Source organism: Oryza sativa, chromosome 7, assembly GCF_034140825.1.
Source record: "Oryza sativa Japonica Group chromosome 7, ASM3414082v1".
Lineage (NCBI taxonomy): Eukaryota > Viridiplantae > Streptophyta > Magnoliopsida > Poales > Poaceae > Oryza > Oryza sativa.
Window position 1 is genome coordinate 29,374,191 of NC_089041.1, and position 15,031 is coordinate 29,389,221.

The following is a 15,031-nucleotide window of genomic DNA, read 5'->3' on the forward strand; positions in this document are numbered from 1 at the left end:
ATTGCCAATTGGAAAAGTGGCAAATAGTTAAATGCATACATGTGTCTTATAATAATTAAGACAATAAAGACTCTAATCATTAACCTAAAATATATTTTTTATTTTCTATTCTAAAAACTCTAAAATCCTGTTGAGTGAGACTAAGTGCCTTTTATGAATGATTATTGTACATGCCATATTAATTAGTGATTTGCTGAAACATGCATAATGAAAACCCGTGAATTAATTTTTGTATGGTACAAATTCCATTCCTTGGCTGATCTTCAACGGCGATGCAAAGCCATATAGTCCTATATGCAGGCAGGGGCAGGCATGAAATGTTCCCTCGTGACACTTTTTTTTTCCTTTGCTCTATGCCTTTTTCTGTACCCTAGCAAATTAACAAGTTTTTGTTTTCTTTATCCTGTGCCTTTTTGTGTAGCCTTGGAAATTAACAATGACAAATAAATATATGGAGTATGAAGGACACTAGATAGTGCGTCATGCCGTTTTCGGCAGCTTCTTTTTCTATCTTTACCGTGTATAGGAAAGAAGGAATCGGATTCCTTCCTGAAAGACAGACTTGATGAGAGAAATGACTTGACCAATTTTCTTGCATGTTTACTAGTAGTATGCCGGAAGGAGTCAACAAGTTCAACAGATTGCATATAATCGAGCGAGACACACTGCATTACATGGTAGCACAATCTGTAGCTTGCATTTGTTTGGTCTTAAACGACAAAGTGCATTAATAGTATTTTCTCCTTTCAGTTCAGTAAGATGAAGATTTTCCCTTTTTTTTCGGCATGTTCTTTGTAACTGATAGATAAAATTAAATTCATGACAATTATTTGAGGACACAGCATAATAAATTAAATATTAGAAAGCTGAAAAATTGATTTGAATTTTTTTTCAAAGAAATGTTGATTAAGAAACTTTCTTCACTAGAATTTCTTTGAATGTTTTAGAGCTTAGAAACTATGCCCGTGGCAATCCATAATCTATAAGGGCATGTTTAGATCCCCGGTAAAATTTTTCACGATGTTATATCGAATATTTGGACACATGCATAGAATATTAAATATAAACGAAAAAATAACTAATTATACATATTACGTGTAAATTGCGAGACGAATATTTTAAACCTAATTGCTCCATGATTTGACAATGTGGTGCTACAGTAAACATTTGCTAATGATGGATTAATTAGGCTTAATAAATTTGTCTCGCGGTTTACAGGCGGATTCTGTAATTTATTTTGTTATTAGACTACGTTTAATACTTCAAATGTGTGTCCGTATATTCGATGTGGCACAGTAAAAATTTTTACCCTGGATCTAACCAATGTCTAAGACAAAAAGAAAGGACAACCCTGAGTTCAGAACCGGTGTGACAGGTTAAGCCAATCCATTCATGTTTATTTCAGGGTAGTTAAGAATTTTCATGCAATTTCCAGTTGATCAGGACATCAGAAGAAAACTTTGATCCGATTTCTCCCGTAATAGTAGATTCACTGAGATACCTAGGATGATCCAATATTATTCCTTTCCATCCATATCGTTTGCCTGTTGAAGGGACCCCACCAAAACTGCCCTAAACCCCTTGAGCCAATCAATCAGTTTGACCGTCCGAGTACTACGAGTACGAGCAGTACTAGTAGTATTTGGTTTGCATAGTCACACACTAAACTGTCAGATGATCACGTTATCCACAATAGGGTGTTGTGTAGGTCACTGCAATTACATAGTAGGCTGTGTTTAAATCCAAAGTTTGGATCCAAACTTCAATCTTTTTCCATCACATCAACCTATCATACATACATAACTTTCCAATCACATCATCTTCAATTTTAATCAAAATATAAACTTTGCGCTGAACTAGACACAGCCGTAGTAGCAGAGTGCTATGATAGCCGGCATCTTGTGCTGCTCTTCTCTTCTCCATACGTTTGTTTGTTCATTTGTCTCTGCCTTTATCGGACGTCCAATCCATCATTGACTAGCCATAGCCCATGGCCAGCCAGCCAGCCCTCCTTGTGTTGCTCATCCAATGCCCAAACGATGCAAAAGATGTCAGACTATGCACAGTGTTTAGTACATGTCCTCCATTGGCATGCTTCCTTTGCTCTGGGACGGTTACTGTTGTGCTTCTATTATCCGGCTGCATTTCTTCACTATTTTTGAATTCAACATGTAAAAGCCTGTACAATTTATGTTACAAGCACTTTTACAAATATTGGTACGAGTACGTAGTACTGGATGTTACCAGCTATAGAGCTTGATTGAGCAAACTCACGGAGATAGCAAGGACAAAGAATGTACTTCCTCCATTCCACGATGCAAGGGCCCCTTTGAATCGCAGGATTGAGAAAACGTAGGAATATAAAAAACGTAGGATTTTGATAGAAATATAAGACCTTATTTAGATGGGACTAAAACTTTTAAGTCCTTATCACATCGGATGTTTAGACGCTAATTATAAACATTAAACGTAGACTATTAATAAAACACATCCATAATCTTAGACTAATTCGCGAGACAAATCTATTGAGCCTAATTAATACATGATTAGCCTATGTGATGCTACAGTAAACATTCTCTAATTATGGATTAATTAGGCTTTAAAAAATTGTCTCGCGAATTAGCTTTCATTTATGTAATTAGTTTTGTAAGTAGTCTATATTTAATACTCTAAATTAGTGTCTAAATACAGGGACTAAAGTTAAGTCCCTGGATACAAACACCACCTAAGTGTAAAACATAGGATTGCAAAATGCAGGAAAAACACATGAATGACCGTTTGATTGAACCGCGGGAAAAACACAGTAATTGGATGATAGAGATAGACTCGAAGGAAAGTTACCAAGAGGTTCTACCTCATTGTTAAATTTTCTCTAAAATTTGCATGGGAAGAGGCATTCCATAGGAATTTTATAGGATTTCATAGGATCCATTCCTTTGATTCAAAGGGCTATATAGGAAAAATTCCTATAGGAATAAAATCCTCTAAAATTCCTATGAATTTCCTTTGAATCAAAGGGGGCCTAAGTCATTCTAGCATTTCTCACATTCATATTGATGTTAATGAATCTAGACATATATATCAATCTAGATTCATTAACATCAATATGAATATAGGAAATGACAGAATGACTTACATTGTGAAACGGAGGGAGTATAACCCATGGTTTAGAGTGATGAATCATATGTACTGTTAGGCCGTGTTTAGTTCATCCCCAACTACCCTAAACTTCCAACTTTCTATCACATCACATCACATCTAAAACTATCCTACACACATAAACTTTCAACTTTCCTCAAACTTCCAACTTTTTCCAGAAATTAAACACAGCCTTATATGTCAACATTGGGTTTTATAGCAGCTGAAGAGCTGCATAGTGATTGCTTTATAACTTATGTCTTGTATTACAGAAACACATAGATGATAGAGATTTTCTTAAATCTCAACCACCTGCTCTCTAGCCATGGATCTTAGCCTAGTAAAAAACATTGTCTTCAATCTCTAGCCAACAGAGAGAGGGACGTGAATCCTGATGGAGCTTAGAACTCAAGGTGATGGAATTATTTCCTACGATTGTGACGTGGCAGTAGTACAAGCAAGGCGGTGAAAGCAACAACGCCCAGAGGGAGGAAAGGAGGGATTTATGTCTCTTTTTTTTTCTTCCAAAATATCTTCCTCTACTACATGTCCATCTACATTGGCATGCTTCCTTTACTCTGGGACAATTGCTATTGCTGCTATTATCGACCTGGAATTCTTAACTATTCTTGAAATCGCATACAAAATTTATGTTAATGGCACTTGTACAATAACTGGTGGATGTTAGTAGGGCGAGAGCTTGATTGAAAGAATTCAGAGGTAGCAGGGACAAAAGAAGGTATAACCCATGGTTTAGAGCGGTAAATCATACTTACCGTTATATGTTAATGTTAGATTTTGTACTAGCAATTGAAGAGAAGCACAACGATTCCTTATATAAATAAATATATGTTACAAAATATACTATAGATTGTGATTTTCTTAAATCTCAACCACCCGCCCATCTCCCCTCTCTAGCAAACAGAGAGAGGGACATGAGTTGTGACAGCATTGAACTCAAGGTGTGGTGGCGGAGTTTTCTCCCGCGACTGTGACTTGAGAGTGATATAAGGAAGTCAGCGATAACAACATCGATGAACGGGATGAAAGGAGGAAGAAATTATGGGCTTTTTTTTTCCTTCCAAAATATCTCAAATTTGTTATTTTTGTGTTAGTAAAAAAAGTTCTACAGCAGAAACACTAAAATATCCCAAACAGAAAGCCCCAAAAAACTTCTTTTGAGATTGATGAGGCACCTTGGGGTTGGGCCCAGCCAGCCCAGTGGAGGTGGAGTACTCTGCTCATCCCCACAAGCCACAGTTCTCCCTCCAAAAACCAAAAAAAAAAAGTTGGAAAATACTGCTTCCTTCTACTACCCCAGCAATACCTACAGCCCTGGAACATTGGCCATGCCAAAAAGTTAGGCTTTCTTTCCATTCATTCATTCATTCATCAGCTAGCAAAGCAAAGCATTTTCTCAGCTCAAGTTGCTTGCTCCTCTTCTTTCTTTCTTCCTCCTCCCCTTCCCTTTCAGGACTCCTCCCCCCACATCAGTAGCTTTCACTGCCCAAACCCTCTTTGTGGGTGGCAACCCTAGATTATTAATGTCCTCCTCCTCATCATCACCATCTCCTCCTCTTCTTCCTCCCCTGCTTCTCTCTCCAGATTCTCTTCTCATCTGGTCCCTTCCTTCCCCTGCTTTGCTTGCTCAGGTAAAACCTCTCCCCTCCTTGCAAGATTCTCCCCTTTCTTGGCATGCTCCAAGATTTTTCTTTCCTCCTACATCGCCGGCAAGATCGCTTCTGTTAATGTTTCCGCGCCATTTTTTTTTGTTTGCAGCTAGCTGATCGCACGTGGGTAGGGTGAGTGTGTGTGCGTGTGTGGATGGGAGTCCACGCAATGTCGTGCCACGGCGGCGGCGGCGGTGGCGGCGAAGGGGCACTGTCGCGGCAGGGGTCGGTGTACAGCCTGACGCTGAACGAGGTGGAGAGCCACCTGGGCGAGCCGCTGCGGAGCATGAACCTGGACGACCTCCTGCGCACGGTGCTCCCCGCCGCGGCGGCGGCGGCGGAGACGGCGGGGAGGAAGACGGTGGACGAGGTGTGGCGCGACATCCAGGGCGCCAGCACCGGCCGGCACCACGCGACGCCCATGGGCGAGATGACGCTCGAGGACTTCCTCTCGCGCGCCGGCGTCGCCGTCGACGGTGCCGCCTCCGCCGCCGGCGCGCATTGGCTGCGTGGGCACTACCCGCCGCCGCCGCCGCCGACGACGACGACGCTGCAGTACGTGGGCGGCTCCGGGGCGGTGGTGGACGGCGTGTATAACCGCGTGGACGGGCACGGCGTCGCGGGGTTCCTCTCGCAGGTGGGCGTGGCGGGGCGGAAGCGCGGCGGCGGCGTGGACGGCGTGGTGGAGAAGACGGTGGAGCGGAGGCAGAAGCGCATGATCAAGAACCGCGAGTCGGCGGCGCGGTCCCGAGCACGGAAGCAGGTGAGCTTTCCATCCATCGAATCAATCTGCAGAGAAGCTTCAATTTCCTTCCCCCCCCCCCCCCCCCCCCCATGGATTCGTGAGACGCTCATGTGGTGGCAACGCAGGCATACACGAACGAGCTCGAGAACAAGATCTCGCGGTTGGAGGAGGAGAACCAGCGCCTCAGGGAGCACAAGGTAACAACAAAAAAAATGTTTATTAGTAGCTTCTCCTCCTAAATCCTACTAATTGCTCACTGCTAGTACTCAGTTCCACTGATCTTGATGTGAGCTTCAGCTCCACTGTTTCTTTGTTTGTTTTTAAATCTTTTCTGTGGCTCCCAGTTTGCACAAACTCTGCAAAGTCATTTTTTAGTTAAAGCCAAACTAGAAATATAATTTTCTTACTAGTTGTTAGGTTTATAATTGAGCTGGATGCTCAGTGGAGAGAGAGAGAGAGAGAGAGAGAGAGAGAGAGAGAGAGAGGGGTAACGAGCCTTGATTAGCATCTTGTGTGTGTGTGTGCAAATGTGGTACTCCTTGGGATGCTGGGTCATAGATGGGCGAGCAAAGGTTGCAATTTGAGGTTAAACAGGTGACATTGTGGACAAATCATGCACGTAGTACTCTGCAAAAAATGGTTCTTTATATCTTACTTGCTCTAGTATATTTTCTCAATGTACTAATTCCTCCAGATGCGCACTTATAGGACAGATTATGACTGTTCAGGGTGGTACGAATTTCTAATTTGAACTGAACGATCGTCTTAATTAACTAGGGAGTAGTATATAGTTTTTTCTACAGTTCAGTTGATGCATTACTGAATCTTTGTTTTTATGAAACAGGCTGTTGCTGATTTCTCAACATTCCCTAGCTGCGTCGATTTCCTGAAAGCATTCTTGACGCAGAAGCTGGAACCAGTAATGCAGATTGTGCCCCAGCCGGAGCCGAAGCAGCAGCTGCGACGAACTACTTCGGCCTCTTTCTAATCAACCAACCACAATGTTCATAGCGAAATGATTTAAACTCGATCTCTGTAGGAAAATCAATGGGGGTTTGTACTTGGGGATGCTGGCTGTTGTGAACAAGAGCTGAAACGACGAACTCTTTTCTTAACTATCGATCTGCACGTCTCTTCCTCTTGCAAATTTCACTCTGTGGTTAAACTTTCAACGAAAGATTCACTCTGATGGGCGTGATTCTTGTGTTGATCGATGTGGTGCGAATGATTCTCTTTTGCAAGGTTCGAGTAATTCTCATTGATCCTTGTATTTTGCTGTTTGTTTCTTAAGTTTCTTCGTCTTAGAAATGCTAGTACTACCTCTGTTTTTTTTAAAAATGTTAACTTTTTACATCATGTTTGATCACCTTGTTCAAAAAATTTAAGTAAATATCTTTTCATGTGTTGTGGTTTGATTTGTCAATAAACAAAATTTAAGCAATACTTATATTTTTAATATTTGCATAAATTTTTAAATAACACGAATGATCAAAGGTTGTAACAAAAATTAACAACTTTATATATTATAAAAAGCGGAGGAGAGTATAGTACCGGTATATTGTGAAGCAACATATTTTAGAGCTCAGGTAACTTGGGCCCTTGGCCCGTTTTGGAATTAAGAAGGCCTAGGTCTCGTTCCGTGGAATAAGTTCATCTGAGATCCCTTAACTTGTCAACGAATCTTATTTTCATCCTTCAACTCAAAAATCAGATACAGCGGGTCCCTCATCTATCAAAACCGATGCAGATAAGATCTCTTGGCGGTTTAGATGGCGGTTTTGGCTGATGTGACTCCTACGTAGCTATTTTGACTATGTGTTCATCTGACGTGGCGTTGACGTGGCAATTTGACCAAGAAAAATAACAAAACTTGTGGGACCCACATGTCAGTTTCACACACAAAATAAAAAATGGCAAGATCGACATTGGGTTCGCGCTCCTCTCGTCCTGCCGGAGAGACTGAGGGAGGGAGGATAGAGTCATAGAGATAAGATGAAGGGACCTCTGTTGTACCTGGTTTTCTGGTTGAAGGACGAAAATCAGATTCGTTAACAAGTTAAGAGGCCTAAGATGAACTTATTCTTCGTTCCGTTTGACGTCGCGTAACGGGCGTAAGGCCTGCTAATCTGGCTGTCTGGGCCTCCCTTGGCGTGGCCCACGTGGGCTTGGGTCAGGCGGATTCATGTACGCACGACGCACGGTCACCGCAAGATCCAACGGCATGCAGTCTCCGGAGCTAGGTTAGCGAGAAAAATCCGTGCAACTTTTCTTTCCAACGAACCAAGAGGGATCAACATAGAATAGACTAGATTGACTCTGTATTTAAAAAGTAAATTATATTAACCTAACACAAACCTAATAGGTGGATGCAACATAGTACAGTGGAAAAAATTATAAAATACTTGTCACAAACTTGTCTGGTGTGTGCAAAATTAATGACGCCAAAACCGTGGTTGATATACTAAGTTGAAACATGCTTAGAATGGCACATGCACACGTCAGGAGGTCATGAGGCATACTATATGTGCAAATTACCACTATTTTTTTTTCTTCCATTGTTTTTAATTCACTGCATCACTGGTATTTTTTTCACTGTATAATTAGCATCCCCTACTATGTATTTGATCGAGTACACATATGTCTAGATGGCATCATTCTGAAATGTGTACCCATGTAGCATCCTAATAAACATTCAAACTTAGTAAGATTAACCATGGCATGCTTATTTGGTTCTGATTCGCATGCATCAACATGTCCGTACATTAAAACGTGTGTTTTACAAGCTTATGTAATTCGTTACATCCAATACAATTTACTCTTTAAAAAATAGGCATCCAATTTGTCTTCAACATAATTCGAATTTGAATGGTCTAGGCATACACCCATACCCATCAACCAACTGAGCTAAGCCCTAGAATCCATGCTAGTGCTTACTACTAGCATGCGGGCGAAGCATATCGATATCGATGCCACGAAGCGGTCAATTTTTTTCGAACAGCCGGTCAGAATTGACTGGCGTTATATTGATAGAAGGAGAAAAAGTACAAATAGCCAAAGGGCTAAGAAAGAGAAAAACTGTACATGACAACATGCAAACAAGCTTGCATGTAGCCTTCCTAGCTCCTCATTGCAACATTCTCCCAATGTGTTTAGCGCCGGCCATACTCCACCAACCTAATTCCTCTTGGATGTGACTAATCATCTGGTGTACTGTCGCCTCCTTTGCTCTAAAGATTCTTGCATTTCGTTCCTTCCAGATTTCCCAAACAATGAGCAAGAAGAGAGTTCTGAGTCCTTTCTGTTTTGTTGCTTCCGGGTCGCTTGTTCCTTGTGTCCACCAATCTAAGAGGTTTCTACTTGTGTTCCATTTCGGGATGATGTGCCCTTGGTGCAGCCATGTGAGAATCCCAAACCAGATTTGCTTTGAGACCGGGCATTCAAACAGAAGATGGTCGATTGTTTCGAGATTTCGAAAGCATAGCTGGCAGAAATAATTATTTGGCCATCCCCTGATCTGTAACCGGTCAGCTGTCCACACCCGGTTTTGAAGAACCAACCAACTGAAGATTTTGCACTTTGCCAGAGCCCATGCCTCCCAAGACAACTTTGTTGATGGCGAGAGTACCATTCCATTGAATTGGAATTGGTACGCGGATTTTTCACTGTATTCCCCATTAGTTGTCCATTGCCAAACAATCGAGTCTTGTACCCCCTCTATTAGTTGTGGGGTGTCACGGGCTAAAATTTCCTAAACATAGAAGGATTCATCAAGAAGGGGAATGGTGAGGCTGTGGCGGATGTCGTTAATCCATCTTTCTTGTTGCAACGCGTCCTGGACGGTGCGGGTTTTCCTCTTCGAATGCCTATAAAGATTCGGTGCTTGACTTTTTAGGCTTTGGCCACTGATCCAATTTGATTCCTAAAAGCTCGCCTTTTGTCCGTCACCAATTTGGACTCTCGTTGATGCCGCGAAAAGATCCTTATCCAATTCATCACAGGGTGTTTCAGTCCATATCCAAGGCTTCTCTGGCGTCCTCCATTCGAACCATAACCATCTCAGTCGAAGAGCTCTGGCAAACTTTTCTAAGTTCGGAACCCCCAAACCACCGTACCGGACAGGTGAGCAAACTTTAAGCCAATTGACCTTGCATTTTCCGCCATGCATATTCTTGTTACCTGCCCACAGGAACCGCCTTCTTGCTTTGTCAATTTCTTGAAGAGATTGTTTCGCCGGTTTCAGCACCGTGAGGGTGTAAGTTGGGATGGCACTTAGAACTGAGTTCACCATAATTCGGCGCCCCCCCATGTACAACAATGATGGCTTCCATCCCGAGAGCCGACCTTTGATCTTATCCTGGAGAGGCTGGAAATGCACCTTACGTAGGCGGCCAGGAGTGAGTGGTAGCCCTAGGTAAGTCAGTGGGAAGCTGGCTCTTGCCCCCGAAAAACTACGCAAGACGTCGTCCAGATCTACTTCCTGGCATCGAATTGGTGCCACCAGACTTTTTCCAAGATTGACGTGCAGCCCTGTTGCCTTGCCAAAGTCCCTAAGCATGGTAATAAGAACATCCACCTCGCTTTGTACAGGGTTGAGAAAAACAGCTGCATCATCTGCATAAAGCGAAGTCCTCAATCTAGCATGGCGACTTCCGATGTTGGTTAGTTGCCCACCTTCGGTCGCCAGATGTAGAAGCCTTTGCAGGGGGTCGATAGCCAGGATAAAGAGATAGGGGGATAGGGGTCCCCTTGCCTCAAGCCACGTCTGTGTGCAATGCATTCCCCCTGGTCTCCATTTAGGACTACCTTGAAAGTGGTGGTGGAAAAGAGCAAACAGATCCAATTTCTCCACCGGGGGCCAAAACCCATGTTTTGCATCAGTTCAAGTAAATATTCCCAGGAGACCGAATCAAAAGCTCTAGCAATGTCTAGCTTGAAAAAAAGTGTTGGCTTTTTGCTGGCATTTAGGTTCCTGAGCACATTCCGAACATACAGGAAGTTGTCTTGAATGCATCTTTTTTTTTATGAAGGCGCTCTGTGCAACCGAGATCAGTCCATCCATCTGCCTGGCAAGCCTTATTGTTAGAACTTTGAATATCAGCTTGGCGACGGAGTGAATGAGGCTGATTGGCCTAAAATCGGTCACCAAGGTAGGGGCGTTCCTCTTTGGAAGCAAGGTAATTGCTGCTCTGTTGAGTGCTCTAAAGTTTCCTCCTGACAGGTTATACAAACACTGGAAAACATCCATGATATCCTGTTTAATTAACTGCCAGCATTTCTTGTAGAAGGTACCATTAAAGCCATCTGGACCTGGGGCCTTTTCTGCCGGCATCTGCTTTAAAGCGGCCCAAACTTCCTCCTCTGTAAAAGGTTCATCTAGTTCATCGGGGTGAACCTGTGGTAGATCCATCGCGTTTCAATTTAGGGTGCAATACGTAGCGGTCAATTTGACTTCATTAATTCTAGGGTGCATTCATGCAGTTGACTTCCTTTAATTTGTTACGGGAAAGCGATCGGTTAATCCATGTTGAGGGCAAACATCCTTATCCGAAATGGAGTTGGAACCATTTGAATCATTAGGCAGAGTGAATCGAATTTCAACCAGAAATTGTAATACGGTGTTGGAGTGTCATTTGGGACTGATCATGCAGCTCCAGATCGAACGCACATATACGAAAAACCCACCGATCTACACTAAAATTAGTCACAAATGTCATGGACATACTCATTCTCAGGCATCACTTTGGTCCCTATGCACCAAAACAAGTTTTGGGTTCATTTGATAGGACTCTAACTCCTAAATTCTACTCCCTCCATCCCAAATTGATAATCACACATATAATGTTTGTGCACTAAGACAAAAAGTTATTTAAACCGCATCGATTAAGAGTTTAAGACGTCATGCACAATATACACACATTATCTCATAATGCATGCATCGATTAAAACACAATTCATAATTATATCCTTAGCATGCACTACATTCTCCTATGCTACATTAATTGTACTCCGATGAAATCCGTGTCCACGCGATTATATGACACTAATCAATTTGAAAAATTATATAATGATCAATTTGGTAAGGAGGGAGTACTTTAGAAGGATATATTAGTCGTGCTAGCTTATTTTGTGAGAGCACTATAATCAGCTCCACTTTACTTCCTTTTTAAGTGAAGCTAAAATTATTTGGTTGAGGTTCAGCTCTATATAAGAGATGAAATTGAAGCTAGAACTACGCCGAATTAACACTTACTCTGATACTATTACGCCAACGATACACATGATGACATAAAACCAATAACAATGATACTAGGACAGGAACATCTCTCTTGTATGAACAACGTATAAAATACTCAGAGCACAAGATCGATCGATGTACGCGTGTTACGTGGGCCTGCCTCATCCAACAAAATAGAGGCGTGGGCGATCGAGTGATGAGACACTCGGACATCAACCAACGTTACGTTACGTGCCTCCCTCTCTACGTGGCGCTCTTCTAGTTCTCCCTCGCACGCTGCCTGCCTGATGCCGATCGATCGATGCTGCGACGTGATCTCCATGCATCGCCTGCCTCTCCATCTCGAACATCAATTAGGCATGTTTTAGCTGGTGAAATATTTTTTTTTTGTCACGTTGTACGTTTGACCGGATGTCAAAAGGGATTTTCGGTCACGAATAAAAAAACTAAAACCACGAGACGAATCTTTTAAGCCTAATCAATCTGTCATTAGCACATGTAAGTTATTGTAGCACTTATAGTTAATCATGGCCTAATTAGACTCAAAAGATTCGTCTCGCGATTTATATGCAAACTATGCCATTAGTTTTTTATTTATCTATATTTAATGTCCTATATATGTGTCTAAAGATTTGATGCGATGTTTTTGAGAAAAGTTTTTGGAACTAAACACGCCCTTAATGGCTAGAGCCAGGTGCTACTGCTTCGCAGGTACGCCATGAACATCACCATGTCCGAGTCCGAATCCTCCTCGCCGTCGCCGTCGCCGTCGTCCGCCGCCGCCGACGGGCTCTGCAGGAGCCGGCAGCGGCAGAGCGGGCACGTGGCGGGCGGCCGCGCCGACAACCACCACCGGTCGAGGCAGCCACGGTGGAACAGGTGCCGGCACCGGAGCTCCCTCACCTCGTCGCCCTCCTCGATGCCGCTCAGGCACACCGCGCACTGATCCGGCCGCCCACCATCATCCGCCGCCGCCGCCGCCGGACGACTACTCTCGCTGCCGCCTGGTTGTTGGACAGCACTAGCGGCAGCGGCGGCGCTAGCGCTACTGTACCGCGCCACGCGCAGCAGCTCGTCGCGCGCCGCCTGCTCCGGCGCCACCTTCTTGGCGATCAGCTTCCTCACCGACGACGACCCCGACGGCCACGCGAGGCTCGGCGCGGCGACGGCGAGGAGGGCGGACAAGGGTGGCACGAGGAGCAGGAGCAGTGCACTCACCAAGATCTCCATCACTAGCTAGCTATAGCTACTCGATCCACAACAATGCAGTGAGACGCGAGGCGACATGGGAGACGACGCAATATTTATATATCTGCGCAGCAGCTTCAATTCAAAGCTTAATGTCCTCTAAATAATTTATCTATTTAATTAATACCCACTCCATCTTAAAATATAAAAATTTAGAATCGGATAAAAAATACTCTTATATTTTAGAATGGAAAGAGTACAAATTAAGATGATCGTTTAATTAATTTATCTTCGTCTATCTCTATCGCTATTGTACACAGTTGCACAAGACGTGTCCAACATCGTGATCAATAGGATGGCTGAAAGCTCTAGTGCTGTAAATGTCAGCTTGTAATAGAAGCATCAATGGCTTTAATATTTGGGTCTCGTTTTCAATCGGTAGCTACAGATGAACTTCATCTAGATCGTCTTTTTGGTTTGGTGCAACCAAATTGGGCATTTGCTCCTCTGCAAGTAGCTATGCCGTCGAGCATCAGTAAGGAGATATCATACTTAGTTCGTCCTTCTGACTTTTCGATGTGTTTTTGCATTCAATATGCAATCCTTTCAGGACAATGACTTCAAAGAGAGGTAGAATAACAGATAGAGATCGTGTCACCGTGCCATTCAATGCGAGTCCTACCTGTTCACAAGTCACAACACCATCTCATATCTAGGCATCTGTCTCCCTTTCTCCCCTTAATTTCCAGAGCTACTATACCCAATCGATCACACGTCTCCTCTCTGTCCCTGGTTCATTTTTTTTTAAGAGATGGTTGATGCTTCTTCATATATAGTCCAAGAAACCTTACAAAAAGGAGGGCAAGTTAATTAGCATGGGCTAATTGAGAAAAATGGAAGATTTTTCTCTCTTAATACTACTAAACAGGAGAGGAAGAGACTAGACATACATGCATGGATGTAATAATAGTAAAATCAATTGGGACGTCCAGGATTCAGGAAATTCAGACATGAGGGTAGCTCTCCAAATCTTGTTCTGGTCAACTTCTTTTTTCTAATCCGGATTAGGCAAAAACTTAATGCCTATCTTAATCAGTCTGTACCAAGATCAACTTGAACATACTCCTCTTCACCGATGTTCACTGACCAAATATAAATATCCCAGAGAGGATTCTAGATTGCCAAAAACAAATTATTCAGAGTTCCAATGCAACATACACTTTCGGAGTGATGTAATCGTTTCTTAATGTCAAGCTCAAAAGTTAAACAGATCTGGTGCACTTATAGTTAACCACTGAGGTATTCCTTCACTTCCACTCAATAAATAATGTATACACAGTGTCCAGACTTAGGGTGCGTTCGTTTGGAGAACAAAGCGAGTGAGTTTGTTTCGTTTTCCACGCGCACGTTTCCTGAACTACTAAACGGTGTGTTTTTTTAAAAAAAAATTCTATAGAAAAGTTGCTTAAAAAATCATATTAATCTATTTTTAAAGTTTAAAATAATTAATACTCAATTAATCATGTGCTAATGGCTCACCTCGTTTTGCGTATCTTTCTAATATTCTCTATCTCGTTCTTCTCAAACACACCCTTAATGTCTGTCTGACACAAACTTATAAAAATAATGAATGAGAGGTAAGACTACCTTACGCTGCCGCTGCTCACAAGCTTCAAAGCCACATGGACAGAGAACAGGCACACCTATCTTAATTTGATTCTTTTATACTCCCTCCATCCCATAAAAAATCAATCTAAGATCAAATGTGACATATTTTAGTACTATAAATTTGAAAACATCTGCTAAAATATGTTATATCATCAGATATTAAGTTGGTTTTTTATTGGACGGAAGGAGTATGTATCTACTAGTACTTTTTTTTTTATGGAACCTTGCATATCTATGTCAGACGCCCCTTTTCACCCTTCATTTTAATGAACAGACGAAGACCATATTTCAGCGTACAGTCCCTCAGAGCATTGCACCAGTGGTTGAAAGATACCTAAAAATCAAATAATTATTCAAAAAGGTTGGACAAAGCCAAAGCCAGGAACC

The 15,031-nt window shown here is 42.5% G+C and overlaps 2 protein-coding genes across 2 annotated transcripts; one reads left to right on the forward strand and one right to left on the reverse strand.

Moving 5' to 3' along the window:
* The first annotated feature begins 4,529 nt into the window (after positions 1 to 4,529).
* Positions 4,530 to 6,700, forward strand: LOC4344334 (ABSCISIC ACID-INSENSITIVE 5-like protein 3). The gene is made up of 4 exons (XM_015790324.3): positions 4,530 to 4,790; positions 4,918 to 5,571; positions 5,679 to 5,750; positions 6,398 to 6,700. The coding sequence occupies exons 2-4, from the start codon at positions 4,963 to 4,965 to the stop codon at positions 6,539 to 6,541; spliced, it is 825 nt and encodes a 274-aa protein (XP_015645810.1). The 5' UTR covers positions 4,530 to 4,790; positions 4,918 to 4,962; the 3' UTR covers positions 6,542 to 6,700.
* A 4,877-nt stretch (positions 6,701 to 11,577) lies between these two features.
* Positions 11,578 to 13,099, reverse strand: LOC4344335 (probable E3 ubiquitin-protein ligase ATL45). The gene has a single exon (XM_015790304.3). It carries the CDS (start codon positions 13,016 to 13,018, stop codon positions 12,473 to 12,475), a length of 546 nt encoding a protein of 181 aa, XP_015645790.1. The 5' UTR covers positions 13,019 to 13,099; the 3' UTR covers positions 11,578 to 12,472.
* Between the last annotated feature and the right edge of the window lie 1,932 nt (positions 13,100 to 15,031).

Excerpts from the sequence above, each read along its gene's own strand:
- LOC4344334 (XM_015790324.3), top strand. The coding sequence starts at position 4,963 with ATGGGAGTCCACGCAATGTCGTGCCACGGCGGCGGCGGCGGTGGCGGC. Across the intron at positions 5,572-5,678 it reads GGTCCCGAGCACGGAAGCAG|GCATACACGAACGAGCTCGA; the intron begins GTGAGCTTTCCA and ends GTGGCAACGCAG. Across the intron at positions 5,751-6,397 it reads AGCGCCTCAGGGAGCACAAG|GCTGTTGCTGATTTCTCAAC; the intron begins GTAACAACAAAA and ends TTTATGAAACAG.
- LOC4344335 (XM_015790304.3), bottom strand. The coding sequence starts at position 13,018 with ATGGAGATCTTGGTGAGTGCACTGCTCCTGCTCCTCGTGCCACCCTTG.